The sequence below is a fragment of the Melanotaenia boesemani genome, chromosome 19 (genome assembly GCF_017639745.1).
Source record: "Melanotaenia boesemani isolate fMelBoe1 chromosome 19, fMelBoe1.pri, whole genome shotgun sequence".
NCBI classification, from domain to species: domain Eukaryota; kingdom Metazoa; phylum Chordata; class Actinopteri; order Atheriniformes; family Melanotaeniidae; genus Melanotaenia; species Melanotaenia boesemani.
In genome coordinates, this window is record NC_055700.1 from 16,784,852 (window position 1) to 16,804,864 (window position 20,013).

Consider the following 20,013-nt stretch of genomic DNA (forward strand, 5'->3'; position numbering starts at 1 on the left):
ATTGCTGTCTCAAACCGCTCTGTGCCCCAGGGATCGTTCTGATGGCTCGGTTGTTAGTACTGCTGCCTCACAGCACCGCAGTCCTGGGTTCGGGTATTGGATCCTTTGCAGAATCTGCACATTCTTTATGCATTTACTCAAGTTATTTGGGTTTCCCCTCACATCAAAAGTCCATTTGTTACAAATTCTTCTCTTGATCCCCAGAGGGTCTTCTGTGGTTGACCCCCGAGTCCAATTCAGACATTAGTTTTAAATTGGTATTAATATAGTACAGCTCATTCTTAAAAGCCGTTTATTGAACTAGCTGGTCCCACTATTCAAAAAAGCTTTAAGTCCATCATTTAGTTCACCCATATGGACAAGCACAACAATGTAACCTGAAACAGTTTTATCTGGTACCACCTGATTTCCTGGATGTAACCTTTGCTTATTTCACAAGACATTTAAAATGTTACATTTGTTAAGTATATGCTATGCTACACTCACACACACATAAAGTATATACAGTATAAAGGCATCACAAGCATCTATAGACTTTTGCTGTCAGTAAGCTTACATGTATGTATCTGTTGCACATTATTAACATTTAAAATAGGCTTCCTATGCAAACTGTGGCATGTAAGATCTAACTACTTTTTACAGTCAAAGTAAACAAACTCTCATTTGTAAATAGTATGTGACTGGAAGAAGGAAGTAATTAACTTTTGGAATATGACTAAAGGATTATATTCCAGTCTAGGTGCTATCTATGCTCTTTCTAACCAAAAAAAAAAAAAAAATGCTTACAATAATGCACGATTTAGGAAAAAAAAAATAACTCCAAACAGTTTGTGCTATCTAGGCTTGGACATAAAAATAATTCAAGAGAACTTTGTTTTCATTTTAATATAATACATACTGTACAGGCGTATCATTACTACATAAGGTATTTACAGTTTGTGTTGTGTAATGCTTGCTGGGTAGAATAACAAGCTTTATGGAAAAGGTAGTGGTCATGTGCACATTAAAGAAACATGACTTACAAGAAGCACATACACATTATGCATTCACATGTTTAACTAGCATTAATTTTCCCAAAAAAAAAAAGGGGGGGGAAACTTTTCAAAATAAGAAACCTGAAATACTAAATTATTTTCATTGTTCATTTTAAGTATAATATACTATCAGTCAGGGATAGGAAGATCCTTGCATGTGCCTTACATCTTCCTGTTTATGTCTTTTCCGTGTGTGGTGTCCGTGCTGATCCAAACTTAAATTTTAGCTCACCTGGCCAACTCTCCTTATTGAGGTTTGTCTATTCTAATTTGAACTATTTTTGTTTGTTTTTATGAAGTATTACAGGGCTCTGCATTCACATATCCACGTTCCTGACTCATTGACATATATTTCCTTGGCAGTGAGTCAGATATGTTGGCTGTGTTTCTCAGATAAATCTGACGTCAGTCCTTCACGAGTGTCTACTTACACCCTCATAACGTACACATGTCTTTGGTATTTTAGCACACGGAGCAGGTTTTGGAGCCTCCACCACTGGGGTTGTTTGCAGCAGCTGTAGGAGAAATTATACAATAAATAAAAATGTCAGTGTGTTGTTGAATCAGGAACATTTTCAAAACTGTATGTTTACAGTACAGTTATCTTGCATATAAATGTAAAGGCAATATATGATAATACTAGCACATTCTGGGCTAAAAATGTGATATCTCTTTGGTTGTATGTTTCTAAATATTTGTGACTTGACCAGATGCTTTTGGTTGCCATCTACAAGCTTCTGGCAGAATTTTGCATGAATATTTATTGTCTCTACTTAGAATGGGTAAGAACTCAATACACTTTTTGTTACCAAAGCACAGATCACATCTTTTCAAAATGATTTTAAGAAGAAAATTCCATAAGTGCAACACTGGTCAACATTATCAGCTCTATGACAAAAGTTGCTGTTTATTTGGGGCCACTGTCCTCTCTGAACACAAAACTATTGTGTGAGTTCCATTTGTCAAATAGATGGTTCAAGTTTATTTTGACAAATTCAAAAACAGTCCTACTGTGTCATCATTTCCTCCACTTTGTGCAGTATCTCAATTCTACTGGAGCAAAACAGCCTCAGACCATAACGCTACCAACACTTTGACTAAAATTTGTACATTGTCTGACCCTTACTTCAGTCCAGCCTGAAAGTGCCAGTTTTCTTTCTTTAGCTGATTAGCAATAACTCCAAGCAATCCTTATTATGTGTAAATATACTACCTTGTATTTAGTTATTTTATTTTTATACCCTGGATCAATAATACAATAAATCGCTATCCCAATCATGTCTCTGATAAGTGTATTAAAACGTCATGTTGGACCTGCATAAAACAGATAACAGATAATCCAACAGGTACCACAATTAAAAGTTGCATCTGATAATACAAATCACCAGATCAGACACTAATGCTGGGTAAATAGTGATCATTTTAAAGGATCCGTGTACCTTTGGCTGCCGCTGCTGCCTCTTTAGCAGCTTTTTCATCTTCTATTGCTTTCAGTTTAGCTTCATACTCCTCTTTTTTAGCGTTCCATTCCTTCCTGTTGTTAAGGATGCCATCCAACATTGGCTGGATTTGTGGGTGGAAGCGAGAAAACTCCTGAGAAGATAAACAAAGAAAAAAAAAAATCTCATGATGAATTAGTCTATGACTTATAATCAACCATTTTGCACAGAAATGAGAATCAAGTTACTCACAAAAAAACATGATAAAGACTAAAAGGAAATGTCGTGTTTGAGTTTTCAGTGAAGATACAGCATTAAACGTTACCTTGTAGACAAACGTGCAGACAAAGTCAATGAAACCACACTGTAGCTTTGGAAGTTCTGCTGCCTTGTTTCTGTCCATCATGGGCTGGAAGACAGAATTTAATCATGGCTGGTCAGTATCTACCTGGTAATAAACATCTTTCCTTTTTAAATAATTGTTTTCCCTTCTACAATGATCAGGTGATCTGCAGACCTATTTGAGCAAGTCCTGTTTTTAGTACACTATTGTCCCTCTAAGAGATTTCTGCTGAAAATGAAAGTGCTAAACACAAATTTTAAGACAAAAGAGGTTTTGTCAGGCTCTTTGTTTCCCCTAAGAGGCCACGGGTATAGGTTACACTATTGAATTGAATTTCCCTTTGGGATTAATAAAGTATTTTTCATTCATTCATTGTGTAAAAAGAGAAATATACTATCATTGAGGATATATGAAAATATCATCTGGTCCAAACCAGATCCTACACTAAATTTCTAAGTTAAATAAACAAGAATAAATGACATATTGCACTATGCCATTATCATTTAACAGAACACTCGATGACTCAATTGCTTTCACAAACACCTTTAACAGCAATAACTTAAGTAACTGTCTCACATTACTGTGGAGGGATTTTCACCCACACTTCTTTATTACATTGTTTCAGGTTATTGTAACATTTGTTTACACACAGCTCTCTTAAGGTCCAACCACAGCATCTCACTCAGGTTGACGTCTGGACTTTGACTGGGTCATTGCAGCATTTATTTATTTATTTATTTATTTATTTATTTATTTATTTATTTTTTGCACCACTATCCTGTGGATTTGCTGTTGTGTAATATGTCGCATCACATCTGACTGGATTACTTTGATGAACAGAGGAGTTCATGGTTGCTTCAATGATTGCAAGCTGGCCAGGTCTCCTGGCCACAAAACAAGCCCAAATCATCAACCCTCCACCACCATGCTTGACAGTTGGTGTGAGGTGTTTGTGCTGATACACTGTCTTTGGTTTTTTCCAAACATGATGCTATGCATAGGGACAAACATCTCCACTTTTGTCTTCTCTGTCCATAAAGCATTGTTCCAGAAGTCTTGGGTTTTTCAGATGCAACTTTCCAAACTAAACTGAGCTGCCATGTTATTATAGAGAAAAACTTTGTCCATGCAATCGTTCCAAGTTATGAACTTTAACATTTAAGATGCTAGTGAAGGCCTTTAGAGTCTGACGTTGGAGAGCACTTGCAGTGACATCCAGTCCTGAAAAGATTGGCAACTCTCTTGAATCTTTTCCACTTGTGAATAATCTTATTCACTGTAAAATGATGGACCTGCTTGGATGTAGCCTTATAATCCTTCTCAGATTGATGGGCAGCAAAATCTTCTCTTAAGCTCATTGTTGTCTTTCCTCCTGGGCAATGCATTAACTCACACCTGAATGCTCCAGATCACTTTACAGAGGTGTTCACATCTACTGATGATCATTTAATCAAGTGTATTCAATTAGCAACACATTGGTCTTTAAAGTTTCTTAAATCATGAAATCAGTGGGTGTAGTTAGTTTTCACAAACTATTTCTGGATTTTGTCCTTATAGCTATTACATGAATATTTAAACAAACTCACAATAGGTTGCTGCTCCAGTACTGTCCTCTCCAAATCACCCTGTTCCCAAAACTCTGCTGCCACAGACAAGGCAACCTTAATGAAAGACACACAGAGTTATCTTTAATGAGCCAGCTTAAAACACAAAAAAATGCTGAAGACAACCTAAAACTAATTTAAACTAATTTATAAGCCAACTAATCACTAATTAAAACCACCTTTCTTTGCCCATGAAGTCCTTGATTTATTTGTTTTTGTGCTTCTCACCTTGCTCTGTACCTCCCAGGGCTTTGTGATAGCAGACAAGTCACACGCAGTCATCATCATAGCCCTGAAATAAGAAAACATCTCTAGTTTCAGAGGAATGCTTGGGATTTAAAGAAGACTGAGTGTTCTCTTGATCTTACATGACAATCTCTTTTCTGGTTGTTTCTAGAGACATGAATTCCACCCATTTCTTTTCATCTTCATATGTGTGTGAAAGGTCCACAATCTTTTGGAACATGGTTCTCTTCCTGGAGGGCACACAGAGACCAAACATTTTACCACAGTTCCCCAAGGTTACACATGGACCTTTATAAGCATTTAGTAAGGGGGAAACAAGAAAATATACTAGCTGGTGAAGCAAAAGATAGTATACACTGACTTGAAATAAAGAGCCAGGTCGGTGGCAATGATGGCAATGTCCGTGAGATGAATCACATGTTCTACCTGCCGCCGGTTGAGGTTCTGGTAGATATTTAGTGACTGTAGAGGACATGAAGGAAGAGCGATGGACATTGTCATATTTATTGGCTGTAAACACATGCTAAGTTACATTCCTTCTGTTTTCTACCTCGTCAGCCAGCAGGAACTTTCCAAACTCTAGATGGTGCCGTTCCAAGATGGAGGAGCCGTGTAACTTGGCCAGAGGGTTGCCAGATCTATTGGAGGAAATAAAAGTCCTCAGATTTCAGCCGGTTCAGGCATGGGAGTGGTAACATATTGGAGGTTTTTCGCATGTTTTGACCATTAATTCAATTCCATATTTCATCATTGTTATCTCTAAGGTATATGAACATTTATCTAAACTACTCATAAGTCTTGAATGCTTAATTAGTACAAATCAGTGGGTTTCAAAGTGTTAGACTTTAGGCCTTCTCTGAAATAATTCTCTTTAAAACACACTCCCTCTTTTACCTTTGATTACTTGCTTTGTTTTGCTCATTTGCTGCTTCCTTAAAAGACTCAAATAAAATTGTTGAGGCTCATAGATGCTCAGCAACTGCACGTCGTTAAAATGTTAATGTTTGATTGATGGATTTTTGCCTCCCAGCAAGCCTCAAACAAAACTGTTTTCAGTTTCATTTCATTTCTTCAATCCTCCAATTTACTGAAAAGCCAACTTTTCCAGTCAAGGGCCCCAATGTGAAAATCTTCGATATGAACTATTGTGACACACTGCACGCTTTCAATGCCATAACTACATTAGATCAGCTTTTAAGAAATACTCAGTTAAATTTGTTTGTTCATTCTAAATGCCATCCTGAATTGAACTTTAGGCAAATGGATATTAAGCTCTTTAAGTATGTGTTGGCATTTGTCAATTCAACATTAGGCAAAGTTCACCTCTTAAAAGGACTGATTTTTGCAACTTTAAAATATCCGAAAAGAAATAAAGAAGTTCCCATAGGACTTACTTGACCTGGTACAAGTTGTTTGTTCCTCTGTGGTCAATATCATGCAGGAATCCTGCAGTTACCATGGCCATGACCTCCAAGTCAGTGTAGTATCGCTTCAGCATCCCTGTCTGAACACACAAAGATATACACAAAACTGATCCAAAACACTCAAAACCCATAGTTTTTTTAGACTGCAATAAGAGCTGAAATTCTATAAGTATCTTTTGCTTTTTGGATTTTCATATATTAAAGTAAAAAGTAATAAACTGGATAATAAGCAGAGATTAACACAAAGCACTAACTTATACCGTTAACAGTGTAAACATGGTCTGTCCCACGTTGAAGCCATGACGCCAGTTGTGGTATGTGATTTTCCTATATCCTTTACTGACTGAATACATGAAGCGCACCAGCACCTGAAAGGAAAGCAAAAAAAAAAAAGATTTATCAAACAGGTTGCACACCATTTGAAGGTTCAATGTAAGATTGTGCACACTATGCGTTTGTGTGTGTCTACATTTACCTCTTGGGGGACCTGGAACTTCTTGACTACTCCAACTTCGTAGTACATCTGGATCCCACACCTAACCAGGTCCATCTCTGTGCAGTTAAAATCTGAGAAGCGGAACTCATAGATCTCGAATTTCTTGATCAATGGAGGAAGATCTTTTTTCTAACAGAGAGAAGCACAAAAACAAAAGCTGAATACAGCTAAAAAAAATCTATTTAACACATTGATGAGGGTGGAATACAGACATGATATGATATGATATGATATGATATGATATGATATGATTCTCTCACGCCTGTCATTTCACACTCAGAAATATGTGAATAAGTGAGCGTCACTTTTTCTTTCAATTTTAAGATACTTGTGTACTTGGACACCCAAGTACACAAGTCTTAGTATTACCAGAATATCAAGGAGCTCCTCCTCTTCACACTCACATGGCTCAACGCCATAGACTTCCCTTGTGTTCTGCAAAAAAGAGAAAATTTAAATACAAAAGAGAAAGTACAAATCATTGGCTGTAATGTGTGATTTCGGTAAAGTTTTTTACTGAAAATAACATTCTCCAGCTGGATGCTAGATCATCTTTCTGAAACTTTTGGAGTCTTTCTATGTACTATTCCAGTGTTTATAATCACCGAAATAGTTCAGTACTCACCAGAATATTTTGAATTTCATCATCCCTACATTTAACATGATAGAGCACCATGTCCTGAGCAATGTCTTTCCGGTTTTCTAGTTTGTTAATCTTGTCGTAAGTGTCCGTGTTCAGAGCTGACCACCCCAGGAACTGAGTCAAAGCCTGAGAAACAAAGAACATGCCACTACACCAAACATCACAGGATATTCACAGATAAATTAGGAGCAAAATCTATAGTTTGTGATTCAGAAACCACGATGAGAAGCAACTATTACATTGTTCATTGTTTTGCTGGCTAGTTTAATTTTACCTCCATGAGCTGCTCATCCTGATCATCAAATGGTTTTCCATCTTTTCTGTTGTAGAACGTTGCCACTCCAACGATCTCTTCTTTCTTATTGACGATGGGGAGCGAGAGGACATTTTTTATGGTCCAGCCACTCTCATCCAGTGCCTCTGTCTGCAAGAACAAAGCAAGGTAAGATGCCTGAGCTGCTCTTTGGAAAGGAGTTTCCTCTTCAGCTGAAGACGAGAGAAGTACCTCACCTGAAACTGGAACGTCTCGTCAGCAGCTGCATTCATAATGTTACAGATCTGAGGAGCAGAGAAAATAACAGATTAATCCGTTTGGACAACATGGTTCAGCTACTTGATAAAAAACAGAAACTTACAAAACCGCTCTCGGCAACGTAAGTTGGCAAGCCGCTTCCCAGGGCCCAGTGATCTGCAGGTGGATTGCTGTGTATCAGATGAGGAAGAGGAAAGTTAGGAGATGTGACTGTTCAAAATGTTATGGAGCCGCTGTTGATCTGCTCAGGTGATTCACAGACATTTTTCCATCAGTTAAAACTGAAACACTAAGCAGGAGCATAAATGTTTTTTTTTTCCTTAAATTATCAAGACATAGCTGTGTTTGCAAGAATAAAAATGACAAAGATTCTGCTTACGGTATGACTTTGATCTCTTCTTTTCCATGTAAAATATAATCAATGACTTTGTAGAAGATTACCTCCTACAAGCAAAATGAAACAAGAAGGTCAGAGAGACAAGATCACAAAAGTTTAAGCATATTAAAACACAAGCATCACTAGAGAACTGATAATGACATAAGAACGATTTAGTTAAAGAATATACCCTGCCATCAGGAGTTACAGGGCCAGAGTAAGGTGCCTGCTCTCCCATCAGCACAGGCCAGATGTCAAAGAACTCCTGAAGAGACATGAACACAAGTTATTAACTTAATGTTAGTAAATGCACAACCTCCAAAAGTGAACAAAGACAACATAAAAGAAATAAAAAATAAAAAACACACTACCTTTTCTTTTGTCATGTCTAGTAAACCGACAGAGTAGCGGTCACAGTTGAGGTAGGCTCGGACTGTGTACAAGGCTTTGTGAAACTGTCGTTCGATATCTGTCAGCTCTTCAAATACTTTGTTGGCAGACCACAGCAGCAGCTGGAAAAGTGAAACACGCAGCATCTCAGAATGTTCATGCACCATATTTCTGTATTTTTATCTAATGTGTGGAATAAATGGCCAAGTTTGGAGGATTAAAGGTCTGTCTGTACCTGTCCTTTACGTGTCTCACAGTTGTGGAGGTAACTCAGATGGAAGATCTTTAAGTTCAGAGAAGCAATTTTCATGTACTTCAAGAAGAGCTGCACAGACAAGGAGGACACAACATTGCTTGTCACAGCAAAATCTCCAATATCATTAATTATTAACTATTATTAATTATCAGACAGCATGTGCTGGAGTACAGGGATATGGGATGAAATGTAAATTGAAGTGCAGCAGTAAAATGTGGACATGACTGTGCGTTAAAAACACACACAAAAAAAACAGGTTAACTTAAGTTTTCCTTCATTTGTTTCTGACTATATGATTGTGTTTCATGTGATAAATACCTCATGATTGACCCTGTACGACCTAAATTTATTTACAATTATATAACAACAAAATAAATACAGTGAACTAATAAGGAGAAAATAACCAAAACAAAGGGACTGAAATGAAATAAAATTCAGCTGAATATCAATAAAATTAACAATACAAAGAAGAAATGATAAATAAATAAAAATTAAATACATAAATAGCTGATGTAAATTAACATGAGCTCCACCTCTTAACCCGTTAAGGCTGGACCCATAAAAAAATGGTAAGAAAAGTCCAATTTTTTAAATATGAGGTCTTTATTTGGCCCTGTAACCAAATGTAACAAAAAATTTACATATTTTTGTTATGTTTTACCATGTGATATATTAAAATATTATAATATGGTTTTCTGCTTCTGGGTATCTATTAGGGGACAGAAGACAAGTATCAGATTGTGTTCAACAGGATTTTGAGCAAAATTTATACTATAAATAGAAGCAAAATGTCTCAGAAACTGTATGTGACAAATATGTCATGTCTGGCTCTAATGGGTTAAAGGTGTCCTGATCTCTCACTTCAACTGGAGATTTCCTGATGTTAGTGCTTCCTAGTGATTTATTTTATCTTCTCAATTTGTTACCTCCTAATAAAGTGTCACTGGCCTCAGCCTTTGTGTATGTCTTCCTGAGTGCTTGGTACTCACATCTTCATCCTCAGCAGTAAAATGTGGTCCTGTGGTTTTGTTCAGAGCCATGATCACTGCCACCATGTCTTTGCCGTTGAGGATAGGCGTAGCGAGAACACATCTGGTTTGGTAATCTGTGAGTTCATCGACGAATGAGCTGAAGTGCTGACTCTAAGAGGGCAGAAACCATCACGTATCAGAAAACCTGCTTTCTCATTTAAACATTTAAACATTTTTTTAGATATGTTAAAGCCTATTTTTAATTTAATTTAATAATTTATGTGATGTGCTGTTAGTGTACACCATCTTCCCAAGTGTGATTGGTTTAGAGTATACAGCTAATTTTATTATAATAGCCGCACTTTTCATTCTGAAAAAATAAAGCACAAATCCCTGCCCATCATGTACATGCTGCATGGAAGTGACCAATCTAGTTTTGATCTGTCTTAGATTCCTGCTGACTAAATGCCAGAGGCGCCTAATCCACAGCTAGAGCAGAGGCTGATGGGATCTGAAAATAAATGGATTATGTCTGACAAGGGGATTTACACCTTCACTTGGTCAAGTATACAGTAGCTATGAGCAGCTAACTTTTCTCTTACTTCTATACAACCAGCAGGCTTTGGTCATGATTTGATGGACTTAAGAAAGCATGCTGATCCATCTAACAGCTGTTATCACATCTTAATAACAGCTAGCAGTTCATTTTCTATCAAAGATAACTCACCTCCACACAGCTATTGTATATAGGCAGCATCTTTTTTCCACATATGTTCAAAGAATACTCTCAAACGTAAAATGAATATTTTAGTTTAACATTATATTTCAGCCGTTACGTGATTTTTTCCTTTGCTTACAGGGAGGATGACCACAGTCCCCATTTTGTTTTGAAACATTTGGTGCTGACTTTTCATTTACTAATCTAGTGACATAAATTATTATCAATATTAAGTTTAGGATTTGAATGGGAATTACAATTACTGTGTGGGTTTAAAACTTAAACATTAGTGTCACCTGGTGGTAATATCAGGAATCACACTGTGACTAACTGAACTGCACCTGTACAGATGCTTTATACCTGCACTTTATCCAGATAAGGCATCATCATCCTGAGCTTAGCAGTGCTCCTCATTGATGCGTCATTTCACTCTGACTAACTAGCAAAATAAGCCACCCACCCACACACACACACACACACACACACACACTTTCTTTATTCTTTACCTGTTTGACGTCTTTCACATTAACCGTCTTTTTGGTCAGGGCCACGTTGCCAACTATTCCCAAGTCCAGTGGGTAGACGATCTCAGAGTCAGGTTGCACCACGCAGTCCTCCAGCACTGAATTTGTGGAGACGTTGAAGAGCCTTGTGGCCAGTTCTCCGATGCCGTTCCGCTGCCGGTACATGAACAAGCTGCAGCGGTCAGCATGGATGAGAGCACTGAGCCTCTTCAGGATCTTGAATACCACTCTTTCCATGTTGACGTTCTCTTGCATATCTTTGATCAGGTCATACATCATTACACTTTCTTCAACCTTGGAAAAGAAAGGCATTGACAGTATCTTTTCTTGAAATTCTGAAGGATAAGCAGGGATTTGTTTAACTACAATAAGATCCTCCAGCATGAAGGCTTGTTTAAGTTTTTTTTTCCCAGTAAACAATCTTAAAAAAAATGCACAATTTACCTGACTGAGCTCGTGAAACTGGCTGAAGTCGATTTGTTTCTCTGGGAGTCCTGACAGCTTCGATAGGGAGGAAGCAGTCAACTTCTTGGCAAAGTACTTTTCAGCAAACGCAGGGTTGTCCCTAAGGAACTTTTCCACATCTTCCTTTTGCACACCCATGGTTCCTTCTTCCTCCTTTTCTCCCTAATGCCCCTTGTCTTCTCCCTCTTCAGCTCAGTGATGGAGCTCCCGCTGGGTCCAACGCCGCTCTAATGGAGCTGCCTCCAACTTCACCAACTAGAAAAGCAACAGACAAAACAATATTTACACAACAACTACTTATTTTTTTAATTTATCTCTAATGGAAAGAAACATATCTTACCCAGGTGTTACACAGAAAGGGGGGAAAAAGAGTTGGACACATTCAAATACAGGTTAAAAAAAAATTAATCCCCCCTGTTAGTAGGATAAGTGAAATGCAAGAGGGAGAGCCCTGAGTAGGAGGCAGAGGGCTGAATCCAAACAATCCCTCTGTCATCAGCAGATAGTGCTGAAGGTTAGCAGGGATCTGCCTATGCTAAACTCATCAGCTGATCATGTAGTAACGGATATGTGGGCCAAAGGATCCAGCCTTCACTGTTTATCACATTCAGTATCTGTAACGCGCTGATCAAAACCTGGTCATTTAAGCAAAACTGAGTTCACTTACATGTTTGCTGAGTGAAAATTTAAACTGAAAAGACCTAAAAAGAACATTTCATACAGAAACTGAATGATCTGATTATGCATAGAAACCCTCTGTTTCTTTTAATTAGACCAACATTTAGCTAAAATGTTATATGTTGGTTTGAGATGGATATGTGTTGCAAAAGTACTGACATAAATGAAATAATCAATTAAATGTATGTACAGTATGTATGTCCCATATGTTTCTGTCTCTCAAGTGTACCTGTACAAGCTCTTTAAGTCCTTATTAAATGGGACCTCCTCTGGCATAAGCCCTATTTAGTTAGGACACTAGTTGATTATCTCAGCACCCCAAACCTCTGTGTTTCTCCACAAGAAACCGTTGATGCAGCCTGAAACAAAAAGAAAAACAAAGAGAGAGATTCTGTATCTCTGAAGGAAAATTAATCCTTTCATTCAGAGCTAGGAGGGACTGTTTATAATAAAGCTCCATAAACACCTTAAACAAAAGGTCAAATAGATAATCTGCTTCCACTATAATAGATTACAGTAGGTGCAAGGTGTGTGTGAGTGTAAAGAGTGAGCATGTGGTCCATTTGATGGGTGGGTGCCCGCAGGTACATTTTGAGAATGGGTTTTTGTAAAGGAAACAGAAGGTCTCATTTACGCAAATCATAATGTTTTAAGTTTGAAAACAATAAACCTTTATATGCCCTGATGGTGCACCCTCTTTTCACCCCAAAATGTATTTTAATTCCAAGTTGAAAGGCAAAACATGTACAACAAATACATGAGCGGTTGAATCATTTTGAAATAATAATATTATAATAAATAATATAATATTAAAAAGAACCTAATCTCAAAATTTCCTGTGTTGCTATTGATCATTGTTGGGGAGGTGACGGACTACATCAGACTTTTCTATGAGTCCAGTTTTATATCAGTGATCTGAGACCATTGTCAATTTTTGCCTTACTAACTTTTAAAATACTTCACATTCCTCATAAAAGTGTCAGTATGTGACAAGGTGGGAGTAAAACTGGAAAAAGCTTTTTGCTGAGAAATGTTGAGACACATACTTTATCTGTGGTTTCTAAAAACACAAAATAGCAACTTTTTAATGTCCTGAAGAGTTCATGTTCAAACACATAGTTGCAGGCATCCTGAGGCAGATGAAGTACTGAATAAATAATAATTTTTAAGCTGATCATGGAGCTGGATGAGAAGTTTTGGAGTCAACAATGTTCTTACAAAAATGCTGATACTTTAGATGAACACTAATTAGTTTTAATGGATTACTTCAATCTAATATCTGTAGGTGAACATTATATAAAACCCTTTTGTTCTTCATTGCTAAAGCATTAAATTCTATTGGGTGTCTTCAGAAACAGATTGGACTGATATAATAGCTGATGATGTTGTGATTACACGTATGGGTTAGAAGATGTATTTTTAGGACAGGCCTAAAAATGTACATAAATTTAACACTTGACAGTGTTTGTGTAAAATGTATTGCTACCGGACTTCTGGTGTCATTGTTTCTGATCTTCGATCTGTATTCCGTGATTCTTGTTTTTAATGATCTGGTGGTTTTTCCAACATATGCAAGGCCACATGGTCACTTAAGCAGATAGACCACACTTTCAGTATTGCAACAAATAACCCCCTTGATGTTATAGGTTTGCCAGTCCGTGGATAATTGAAAGGTGATGTTTTGTGTGTAAAATTACACTGAATGAAGTTGCTACATTTAAAATTCCCAGAGGTAACAGACTGTAAAATGATAAGCTCTCACTCATATGTTTCTAAGGTCGGGAGGTCTCTTGAACAAAACTCAAGGAGGTGTAGGGAAGCTTTAAAGAGAAGGATCAGAGTCAGTAATGTGGCACTGTTTTTGAATGATGCTTTGAAAGTCTCTGCCCAGACGTGAGTACTGGATCATACAGTTAATCTTAGACCCAGTTGCTTTAGGGCTAGTATTGTTTAGGTACTCAGATTGGGAAACAGAGTCAAAACGGCTGTGAGCATATGCCATCCATTCATGTTTATATGATCTCTCAAGAAAATGTTTTTCAAGGTCAGAGGCTTAAGCAAGATAGTCCACATCTGAGCTGCAGATGCTACGAATACAGTTGAACTGAGAAATAGGTAAACTCCCTTTGGGTGGTATAGGGTAAAAAGATCGTCCACGAAGAATGGAGTTCCTATAGAACTTTTGCAGCAGAGGTTAGTACCCACTCTGCTGGAGTCCCTGTACCAGGAGTGCTCAAGTTCAGCCCTCAAGGTCTACTGTCCTGCAACCTTAGATGAATCCTTTCTCCAGCACACCTGAATCAAATGGCTGAATTTCCTCATCTGCATGTCATTCAGCTCTGCAGAGGCCTGGTAACAAGCCATTCATTTAATTCAGGTGTGTTGAAGAAGGGATTCATCTAAAGCTGCAGGATAGTAGCTCTCAAGGATTGGACTCAGACAGACCTGCTCTGTACAGTAGGAGGTCTTAAAAGGCCATCTGGTCTTTGTCATACTCCATGACAAATTTTAAGTGCCAACTGTGAGTGTTAATAAATATATGGAACTCTGAGCTGGACCTCAGAGCCCGTCCAAATGAAGAAAATGTCATCAGTGTACCTCTTCCAGTTGGAAATAAAGGGCAGGTGCAAGTTGCCTCCCATGTTGGCTCCCATGATCGTCCCTGACACCTGGAGATAGAAATCAGAACCAGACAGAAAAAAATTGGATGTCAGGATCATTTCAATTAAGGTCCACAAATCAATGAGTGCTGGGGCAGTTACAGTGTAACCTGCCTGGAGACCCCATCAAAAGGTACATTTGTATATGAAGATTCAATGTCAGTGGTAACAAAAAATGTGCTCATTTTTGAGTTGAATAGTTTGAATCATCTTAATGAACTCCATAGAGTCTTTAACGAAAGATGGCAGGGCAGTGACCAGTGGTTGCAGAAAATAATCCCCAAATACTGATATATTTTCAGGATTTTGGGGAGAGTGTACAAAACTAGGGGGATGGGAGAGTTAACCACCATAAATGCATGTTCTTGTTTAGTGATTTCACCACTCTCCGATGCACTGTTTGAAGTTTTGTGTTGGACTGTGGTTGAGTTTTCTATAAAAAGTTGTATTGCTCAATTGTCTCTGTATCTCTCCATCATACGCAGTACAATCCAAAATGACTATAGCTCCCCCTTTGTCCATGCTCTGAATTATTACTTCTTTTGTCATTTTATAAAGTTTTTAATTCATGTCTTTGTTCCTACATCATGTTTTTAGCCATCTTCTCACTTCCTCTGGCAAAGGAGGAAAACGTCACGTTTCATTAGTCTGCTGTGTCAATGGACACATTTCTGTTAGGGGGAAGGAAGAAAGTTTTACCTCTAAACGGCATCCTGGATCCGGCAGACAGTGCAGCACAAGTGACATCATCTCTGTCAACTCTGCCGAGTCACCCAGGGTCTCAGCGTCTCCATTTGCAGGGAGAGAGGAATGAATTTCACAACCACTGAAAAAACTTATGAACATCAACCATCATATCCAAATCTCCACCATACATAGTAGGAACAAAAGATTTCCCTTTGCTCAGAGCAGTAACACAGGCATCAGATAATGTTTTGCAGGATGAATTAATCACATTTTGTACCTACTTCATCTCTGTGTCTGAAGAGTCAAGTAAGGATCTCTGATGAGTGCTTTTACACTGCCTACATTTTGTTTTCCTCCTCTGGTGCAGGTTGTGATTTTTGTGATGTTTTGATGACTTGTTGGCTTCATGCTGTCCATCACTTTGTGTATCTAGGAATTAGCTATCCTTGTTTACATGGTCCCCTCAGTAGCTAGCCTGTATGGAGGACCCAAACTTCCAAAATTCAAAATAATAACGAAATATAAAACTAGCTTAATAAATAAACTGATGTACCAGTAAATTATACAAAAATAATGGTAAATGGTCCTTGTTTATACAGCACTTTACTGTACCTGGAACGATACCCAAAGCGCTTTACATTATACATCACATTCACCCATTCACACACACATGGCGGAAGCTGCCATGCAAGGAACTCAACCACGATCCATCAGGAGCAATTAGGGGTTTGGTGTCTTGCCCAAGGACACCTCTACATGAACCCGACTTGGCCAAGGATTGAACCGGCAACCCTCGGGATATAAGACAACCGCTCTACCTTGCTGAGCCATGCCGCCCCAAAATAATGTAAAAATCCATTAAGAAACAATAAAACAGGACAATAATTTTATAATTTTCAACTGTAATTTAACTTTGGGGTAATTTTGTAATATTAGAATATTGATTGTGTCAGGGGAATCCTTGTGGTTGCATATATGGAGATGAGTCTCCAATCTCATTTCATGCCTGAAGAAGGGCTGGTGCCCGAAACATAATTAAACTTTTCAAGGAGCGGCTTCCGGTGCGCAGATTATACTTTTTATCTGATACTTTTTCGGTCCAGCACCCAGCATTACTCTTCTGGGATGTGCATGTTATCTTCATCTATTTATGCTGCTGTGACAAATTGTAATGGACAGATACAATTCATTCTCTGTACGAGGGTAAGCTGGATTCTATCCCAGCATTAGCAGGTGAGAGGCAGGGTACACCCTGGACAGGGCCAACACATAGAGACAAACAACCATTCACACTCTGAGAGAGAATTTAGAGTCATCAGTTAACCTAACATGCATGTCTTTGGACGGTGGCAGGAAGCCGGTGTACCCGGAGAGAATCCACACATACACGGGGAGAACATGCAAACTCCACACAGAAAGGCCACTACCCTCAAGGTTCGAACCTCCCCCCAGCCGAGATTCAAACCAGCGACATTCTTGCTGTGAGGCTGCGGTGCTAACCACCACACCACCGTGCAGCCCCCACAAATATCATTTATAATTTTTTAACTTTCTAGGTAAAGAAACAAATATTTATAAGAAAATAAATGCTTTGTCAGTGATATCAACTATGCTATGGACTAACTTGTCTTCTTACCTTTTCCTGCCACTGTGTGACCATAATCTAATCACCTCCTGCAAGATGCAATCCTGACACACACCAAAGGATGGCAGCAGACTCATACATTAGTTCCGAAGTCACAAACACTTTTAATGCACCATCATTTCTAAAGTGATGCTTTATCTAAGCACAGAATACACACAACCTAAATACAAGATTCCTAATCTTGACATAATCATCATTTATTTTAGGTGCGTTTGACACTGTTTGTGTATGATTATGGCTAATTAAAGGAAATGCATCCTTGATAGGCATGTCTGAGGTCCAGTTGGAGGGTCTCCTTCAGGATATCAATGCACCCGTTCATATAACACGAGAGGCCATGAAATACATACCCTTACAGATCACAACCCAGTTGAACACCCTTCTAGATTTCACACCAGCAGGCCACCTGCAAAACACCAGTAAGGAAATAGTTGTGGGATTTTATGTGGCGCTCTAAGCCATTGGTCAAGCACTTAATAAGGATTTTTCTTTTGACACTGCTGTTTTCACATAGGTTTTACTAGATTAACAACAAATAACTGCAGCCCAAAGCTCAACATAAACATGAATGTTTGGTGTATATGGTCAGTGTTTAAACAAAGAACGATTTGTTTTATTATTGTGACAATTTCACAGCATGTTTAATAAGGACATCCTTTTCAGTCAGTCATCGCTAAATATTTTCTGTCCAAAAGACCTTAGTAGCCATCTTTTCATGAAATCAATAAAGTTCTTCCATTCACAGACACTTCCTTCTTTACTCAAGTACATGTCTGAAAACCCTGGATCATGCATGTTTGACTAATCAATCTAAGTAACAAAACCAACTTTTTCTGGTAGTTCTGGTATGTACCACAACACAATTCTACTTATTGTAATCCTTAACCAGCCATTTTTTAAATTTCAATCCATAGAAAAGTTAAATGGAAACAGGATAACTTTGGTGAATCATTTTTAAAAGTACTACAAAATAGAAGAATATTTCATTTAAAAAACAAAACATTAGAAAAATGACTTACTATCAAATGTTAAATGAGTGTAATTTTTATACAGTTTGAGTACAATTTTAAAGATGAATACATTGTATGCATCAATGATTTGATTTGTTAATTAACTTTTTCAGGCCAGGTAAGCAGGACTATTGCACTGCACTCCAATAACAATGTCATGTGACCAGGGTTAATCCAGGATATGAGAGATCATAAGCACATGTCATTGTGTAATTGCATGAATAAAAGTACAGTACATCTGTGTTGGGAAGCTCCTTTGTTACTGAGTGCTTCCAAAAATTCCTTTTTTTTAAAATAAAAAAGTCACTTTTTTCATTGTAATGGGGTCCATGTGAAAACTATTTTATTTATCTAATTATCTAACTGTATTATTTGGATGTGTTTACTGACTGCTTCTTAAAGGATTACGCCTCAGTTGCTCAACCAAAAAGACAACATTACTCAATAGTCTAAATCTATTTTAACTCACAACTGACAGAACTGTACACCTACGTCCTTAACCTACACTCTGCTTTGTGTCTAAGCTGTAACATTTCCCTGTCACAAAATCATTATGTTCCTGTTTAGTCACTGGACACAGAGGGCCTTCTTGTTCTTTCCTGAATCATCCATTCAGCCCTTATCAAATGTGTGTTAAAAAGCTGGTTTGTGTGGATTCAAGGCTCATTAATTCTGAGCACTATAGCAAACTGTGCTGGGATAAAGCAGTGTATGATCTAAAAAAGCAACTGGTATGCTGCTTTTATGGTGTTTTTAAGGTTGCCAGACTCAGCACATTCCTGGAAGAGGCCTGTTGTAAACTTTGGTTACTAAGGTGGATGTAACATTTGATTTGTTTTATTTCTGTGGCAGAAATTCAGTTCTCCATGTTGTGTAGAGATGCCAATGAGAGTTGTACAATTCAATGCTCTGTCATAGTTGAAAGGATGTTTTATTATTCTTTGAATTACATGTTTTCCAGGAGTTTTTTCAGGTCTCAGTTTTTGTCTGGGATCAGTTTATGGTTTATTAAGTCATATTGTGTGTGTTTTTTTTTTGTTTGTTTGTTTGTTTGTTTGTTTTTTGTGCCATGTCAGCTTAACAAACCCCACCCTGCCTTAATTTTGACCTAAATTCTAACGATACTCCATTTACAAAATTTCACAAGTGTCTCTTATCCACGCCGCTTGTTCATTGTGGCTTCATGGTTGCCTGTTAAACACCAATTCAATTTAAGAAGGATTTTCTGGTGTATAATTTACAAAAAAATATCCTCAAGTTATGAAGGCAACCTTAATTAACTTAATCAATAAAATGATGATGAAGTCATTGGATGTCTGTTCTGTTGTTCTGTTTGTCGAGGGTTGCCAGTTTTGTTTATTCATTGATTGCTTTCCCAAGCAGAAATCTTCCCTCATTCATCAAATCTTTTTTCACTGATTGATGAGTTACATATATATCTGTATTTTACTTTGCCATAAAATCTCTTTTTGAGATTGAGAGCATTGAATTTCATTTTAGAAAAGCATGAGTTAATCCTGCCATTGCAGACAATACAACAAAATGTGAATATTTTTCTTAAGCAATGCAGTGGGAACAAAACACAGTCAGATGTTACCTATCAGCCTCAGATATGGATCAAGAAAGACATCCCTGACTTCATTGTTTTAGACAGCATCTTAGACAAGGATAAAACTAATCATAAATGGTTGCAAGCTTTTTTTGTATAATGCTGCAGTAAATACATTATACAAGAAAGCAGTGTAAGAAAACTCAATCACTTAGTGAATCGTCTTGTCTAGATACAATTAATTTGTTAGCTCTGCTGTGAAAGTGCAGGTTTTACTGTGCTTCCAGTCAGTTACATAAAGGTCTAATTGTTTTTATAGTAAG

At 37.7% G+C, this 20,013-nt stretch overlaps 1 protein-coding gene across 1 annotated transcript; it reads right to left on the reverse strand.

The window, feature by feature from the left end:
• Positions 1 to 1,373: 1,373 nt before the first annotated feature.
• pde6b (phosphodiesterase 6B, cGMP-specific, rod, beta) lies at positions 1,374 to 11,599 on the reverse strand. Its single transcript, XM_041969818.1, has 23 exons — positions 11,441 to 11,599; positions 10,979 to 11,290; positions 9,773 to 9,925; positions 8,763 to 8,852; positions 8,509 to 8,649; positions 8,328 to 8,402; positions 8,141 to 8,205; positions 7,865 to 7,931; positions 7,740 to 7,787; positions 7,504 to 7,653; positions 7,212 to 7,355; positions 6,956 to 7,021; positions 6,566 to 6,715; positions 6,351 to 6,458; positions 6,061 to 6,170; positions 5,217 to 5,304; positions 5,028 to 5,128; positions 4,789 to 4,896; positions 4,649 to 4,712; positions 4,403 to 4,477; positions 2,799 to 2,882; positions 2,474 to 2,627; positions 1,374 to 1,549 (listed from the first exon to the last, which is right to left on the reverse strand). Exons 1-23 carry the CDS (start codon positions 11,597 to 11,599, stop codon positions 1,497 to 1,499), a joined length of 2,565 nt encoding a protein of 854 aa, XP_041825752.1. The 3' UTR covers positions 1,374 to 1,496.
• Between the last annotated feature and the right edge of the window lie 8,414 nt (positions 11,600 to 20,013).

Bases quoted from the DNA above. Each gene is read 5' to 3' on its own strand.
- pde6b (XM_041969818.1), bottom strand. From the start codon at position 11,599: ATGGGTGTGCAAAAGGAAGATGTGGAAAAGTTCCTTAGGGACAACCCT. The intron at 8,853-9,772 runs GTGAGTACCAAG...TTGTCTGTGCAG, and splicing joins TTACTGCTGAGGATGAAGAT to CTCTTCTTGAAGTACATGAA. The intron at 8,403-8,508 runs GTAGTGTGTTTT...ATGTCTCTTCAG, and splicing joins TAGACATGACAAAAGAAAAG to GAGTTCTTTGACATCTGGCC.